This window comes from Octodon degus, unplaced genomic scaffold (genome assembly GCF_000260255.1).
Source record: "Octodon degus isolate 3935 unplaced genomic scaffold, OctDeg1.0 scaffold00395, whole genome shotgun sequence".
Taxonomy (NCBI): Eukaryota; Metazoa; Chordata; class Mammalia; order Rodentia; family Octodontidae; genus Octodon; species Octodon degus.
In genome coordinates this window covers 102,727-108,402 of record NW_004524971.1, presented here as the reverse complement: position 1 = coordinate 108,402, position 5,676 = coordinate 102,727, and the positions used below count along the sequence as shown (strand labels likewise).

At 38.7% G+C, this 5,676-nt stretch overlaps 1 protein-coding gene across 1 annotated transcript in view; it reads left to right on the top strand.

Moving 5' to 3' along the window:
* Window positions 1–742: 742 nt before the first annotated feature.
* LOC111814652 (tyrosine-protein kinase FRK-like) overlaps window positions 743–5,676 on the top strand; it is a gene marked incomplete at its 3' end in the record, with an annotated part of 84,726 nt that continues 79,792 nt past the window's right edge. Inside the window, exon 1 of the mRNA XM_023708568.1 lies at window positions 743–1,366. Within this exon, the coding sequence (XP_023564336.1) occupies window positions 996–1,366 (371 nt within the window). The remainder of the gene's footprint in view (window positions 1,367–5,676) is intronic.

The window sequence follows — 5,676 nt, the reverse complement described above, 5'->3', positions numbered from 1 at the left end:
TTTAGCCACCTATTCTCTTACTTTTTAGAACTGTGAATATACTTTGAGGCTCTTAAAATCTATTCCTGGTGATAGAGAGAAAAAAAAGTAGAGATTCAGTGATTCTTTCCTAAGTGCCTTGTGTCTCGCATCATATACTGAAAATAGTCCCGTTTGCTTGTTTTTTGTTTTCTCTAGCAATGGCAAAGCAATCCTACTTAATTATGGGAGAAAATAAGAAATCTCTACCCTAAATTTGTGTTGAGAACATAGCAAGGCAAAATGTTACCTGAGCTAGCCTGTTTCTCCAAGGTGAAATAAAAGAAGGATAAATTTGGTGGTTGCTTTAAGACTCTGGTTCCTGGTAAGGCAAGGGGGCTGGTCTATCCTGGGTGTGGGAGAGGAGGGGTAAGAACTGGAATCTCAGTCAGAAAGAAACCAGGAAGTAAAGAGAAATTATTGCTGTCTGAACCTCGCTCAGGATGGGAAAAGCAATAGCTTCTGCATGTTGGTTACTCATTAGCAAGAAGGAAAAAGTAGCTGGCCGGACTAGAGTGGGGAGGCAAGCAGCCTGAAACAGGGCAAGCTGCATGCACGGGACAGGTGGGAGAATTGACCTGGAGTTCACATCTTTTTTTTGCTAACATTTTCTTGGAATACCAAGCAAGTGGCTGTTTTCTTACCTAAATAATCCTCTTTCCTTTTTTTTTTTTAAAATTTAAATTTTTGTTGTTGAATTCCCAAGCAGATAGGAAGACAGGCATCTTCTGACTGAGCAGCTACCCAGTTTCCACTGGATTCAGCTGTGGGGCAGCAGCTGCGGCTGTGGACAGTGAGGTAGTGTGAGTATCTCCCGACAGCTACTCACTGTTGCAACCAGCTCCTCAGGACTTGCACTTTCTCCAGAGTATGGTGAATTGGACCTGATTTCAAAGTTGACTGGTGCTAGAGGAAAAGGTGGATCTGCGATCACTGAGAGAAGAAAGCCCCTTTCCCCTTCTGCTGACTGGGCCATCATGGGTAATGTCTGTTTGAGGGTCTGGGCATATTTGCAGCCCTGTTTCCCCTGTGTGTCCCAGGATGCCGACAGCTCATTGGTGATTGAGAATCCAGGGGCTCACTGTGCCCCTGAACCTCCACAGTCACTAAAGCAGAAACAAGAGAGAAGCCACAGCCAGTACTTTGTTGCTTTGTTTGATTACCAAGCTCGGACCACAGAGGACCTGAGCTTCCGTGCAGGTGACAAACTCCAAGTCCTGGACACTTCGCATGAGGGCTGGTGGTGGGCCAGACACTTGGAGAAAAGGGAAGACAGCTCCGGCCAGCAGCTGCAGGGCTACATTCCTTCTAACTATGTGGCTGAGGACAGAAGCCTACAGGCAGAGCCGTGAGTAGTGCATTCCGCATTTGACTTAACTTTCTGAGGGTTGGCTAAGGAATATTCCTTTCTACCTATGACTTCCTAATTGCCAGTTGCTTAGAAATTATACTGGTAAGAATCCACTAATTAAAACATACTTTTCCTACCTCTCTTGTGAAGTAAGAGTGAAATTACCAGGTAATTGTTGCTGAAATGACTCTGATTAGAGTATGTGGGCCCACAGGAATCAGCATAAGCAAATGGCAGGGTTAATACGGTATCTCTTCTTTCACTGTAAAACAACTCATGCCTCCCTCATTGAAAAGAACTGCATTTCACTTGTGGATACATCATAAGACTCCCCTAAACCAGACTTTTATATTTAAAGTCCAGTTCTTTTTTTGTTGTTCTTTTGTTTTGATTTTTGTTTGTATTTAACTTTAAAGCATTTCAGAGTGATTCATCAGCTCTAGCCCTGATGCTAATCTTAATTCCTTCCACTCTGATAGTTATACATAGTCTAGCCAACATAGAAGATAACATGTAGGCTACACTAATTTTTCTAATAAAATTTTGACAGAGACATTTTTCACTGGATCCCCAGAACCTGAGTCATTCTACTCCATTTATGACAATTTTTTGCTTACTATGGTTAAAAACTGGCCAGTTACGGACAGATTTTCTCCCTTGGTTATTATTAGTCCATATTTGCAGTCCAGAATGGTTACATTGCTTGTGAGGAGTTGGTACAAGTGCTTCACCCATCTTAATTCTTTTTTAATCCCCTTCTTTTCACTACTTTCCCTCTATCTCTTGGTCCCCTTTCCTTTTGCAGGAGAGCTATGTCTCTCCTTCCTATTATCTTTTATTTTGCTCTTTATTTATATTTTAGTTCTCTTATAAAGAGAAGCCATGAAATATTTAAGATTGTGCATCTGCTTTATTTTTCTTAATATTATGATCTCAAGGTACACCCATTTTCCTACAGATTACTCAAATTTGTTATTATTTATAGCACAGTAGTACTCCATTGTGTGTAAATACCACAGTTTCTTATCCTTCCTTTAAGTGATAGGCATATAGGCCTCTTCCAAGTTTTAGATATTATGAGTTGTGTGGTTATAAACATGACTATGCATACATCATGGCAATGTGATGTCTTTGACTCTGGGAGATGCTGGGTTCAATGGAATTTCTAGTTTCAGTTTTCTGAGGAATCTCCATGATTTTCATGGTGGTTGTACTAATTTATTTTCCAACAATATAGTACATGTATTTCTTTTTCCCACAGCCTTGACAGTATTTATTATTAATTGACTTCTTGGTAGTAGCCAGTCTTTCTGGAAGTAAGATGGAATCACAGTGTTGTTTTAATTTGCTTTTCTCTAAGGGCCAGAGATGTCAAACATTTATGTATGTATTTATGTTCATTTGTACTTTTTCTGAGAACTAATCACAAAATTTCTACACAAGTAGATAAAAATTTTGCCTTGGAAAGAATAAGACGAAGAAGAAGAAAAAGTAAAGTAAGAAGCAAAAGTAGAAGGCTGTTTTTATCTCCATACTGTAATAAATCTGATTAATTATAGTGGTACAGAAGAAGGTATTTTTCTATACTTTTCCCTTTATCCACACACCCATCCATCATCCCCGTGCCAGCCACAGTAGCGAGCAAGGTGAAGGCAGACAGTGGCCGTTGACTATATAGTAGATCAAGTGTTGTCTTCACAGTGGGTCGTGGAGTCTGGTGGATGGGAAACAAGGGGAGATTTATTGATCTGAATCTTGTGCTTATTCTAAGAAATGATTGCTTAATAGAAAAATCACAGGGGACTCATTCCTGTTCTTACATAAATTTATTTTCTCTTTATGTCGGCTGCAGCATCCCTTGCTCCTAGGGAATAAGATAGTAAGATGCAGCCATGGGACGTTCTTGCTGGCCGCCAAACTCATATTTCCAAAGTGGAGGGCAGTTTGCGATTTTTGAGATTCTTTCCAACATTGTATGCCTATAAATATTAAATGTCTTTAATTAAATGGGCTCCATTTTCTCATCTGTGAGGTCTCTGGGTTGCTCACATCTCTAGACTTCCTGATTATTTGTGAACACAAATACTTTGTTTCATGAATAATGGTTCAGCTTTACGTTAATCCTTGACATATTTGTAAAAGTTGAAGGTGAGTGAGTGGATTCACTTATCCTTGAGAAGTGATTCAGAGCTGATATTGTCCTGGGTAAAAGACTTAAACATAGTGTCTTTATTACGAACACTAAGTTAACTAAATTATTATGATTATTTTTCAATTTTTAGGGATATATATATATATATATATCCAAGAATTACTCTATCTCATTTGTGTGTCCTTCCTGAACTTTCATTTTAAAAATGGTTCTCCGCAGGAGTTTTGTCTGTCACTACCTACCCAAATCTCTTCAGTGAGCTCAACTGAGATTTCTACATGCACTGGAATGAAAACACGATGACAGAAAATGCTGCCACTCTGCCTGCTGCCAGGAGAGTTTTCTTATTTTCTTCTAAGTATGCATGGAGGCTTTGCCTGGGAGCCTGGGTTACTTCTGAAGGTTCTTGATACTGTGTGGCTGAATTACTTTAATGCTTTTGGTGCAAGTGCTGTGGCCTCTAGAATGCCACTCCAGTTCAAAAAGAAGTGATTTTGAACTTAGCAGTCATCAGAATAGAGTGCTTTACCTACATGAGGAATCATGCAAGGACTTCTTTTAATATCTTTTCTTTAGTGAATTATTTTCAAACTATCATATACTTTATTGGTTTATTGAGCTCCATAAATATAATTAGGGAAAGACTATCGTTTGTATAGAATTAAGGGAAGATTACTGTACATATTCACATGTGAGATAAATACGCAAAGGGAAAGCAAAGACAGTTGAGTCATCTAATTTAGAATTAGATGCACTGGGGCTGGAGAGATGGCTCAGTGGTCTAAGGCACCTACTTAGAACAAGCTTGGCAAAGCATCAGGGACCGCAGTTCAATCCCCCAGCACCACATGCCAGCCAGCCCCGCCCCCTGGTGGGCTGAGTTGGCCACACACACACACCCCTCTCTCTCTCTCTCTCTCTCTCTCTCTCTCTCTCTCTCTCTCTCTCTCATAAATAAAATAAAAAAAATAAAGAAAAAAGAATTAGATGCACTGACTGTAGTGTGTAAATATTTATTTGTTCACATGTATATTCTGGACTTCCCTCAGAAAGAAAACAGTTCAAATACTTGTGCATTGTGTTAATCAGCTTTCTCATCACTGAGAAACAATACAGATTGTGCACCCACAAAGTGGAGGAGGAGAGGATTAACTGGCCCAGTTTCTAGAATTCAGTACATGATGTGGCTGGTTACAGGGCAAAAACCCTCATGGCAGAAGAGGTTGAGGAAGCAAAGAAGCTTCTTGCCAGAGAACAGTGCCAGAGAGCAAGTGGCCAGGGGCCTTTTGTAGATTCTAAGACCATGCTTCTATGACCCACCTAGATACACTCAGGGAAATGTTTTACTAATATGTTAGGCATTGCTTAGTCCAGTGCATGACATTTCAGATTATTGGTCACAGGTGCCAGGACAAATTATTAGTATCAGTACAAATCAGTTGTTTAGTTTTGGTTATTTCACATTATTTTAATAGCAGTAGAGAAGTTGAAAAAAGAATTACACCATTGTTAAAAGGAACCAATTTACTTGTGATTATTATTATTCCCTTTAGAAATTCTTTAATTTTTCTGAGTATTTTACATTCAGGGATATACTAATCCACTTTTAAGTAATTTTGTCTTTATAAAGAATCATTGTATTTACTTTATACTCAATTTGAATTTATTCCTAGATCATTTCATAGTTGCATGTTTTGCTTTAATTTCTTCAACATAAAATCCTTCAATCTTGGGTCTAGAGTTTTTTTTAAATATATTATTCAGAGTTTGAAAAGATATAGTGAAACATCATCCAGAAAACATGGGCATGGAAAGTCTTGAAGCTAAGAAAAAAATGATTTTAAATTTCATTTTTTCCTAGTAAAAATTTTAGATATTGTGATATTTTAATGAAAAGCAGAGTGACCAACAGTAGTATAATTTATCTACTGTCTAGTTAAAAAGTTGTTTGTTTAGGAGTGCCTTAGGTGTTACTTCGTGTACTTTTGTGTCAAAATGAATTAGGGTCAGAGAGGACTTCCTGGAGATGGGATTGGTAGGAGGGGAATGATAGTCATGAAGCCCAGCAATAGATGCTTATTGGTCCATCTACTTGACCCTGCAGGCTTAAGTTTTCTGTTAGGATAACCAATTTCTCCTCCCCTCCCCTCCCCTC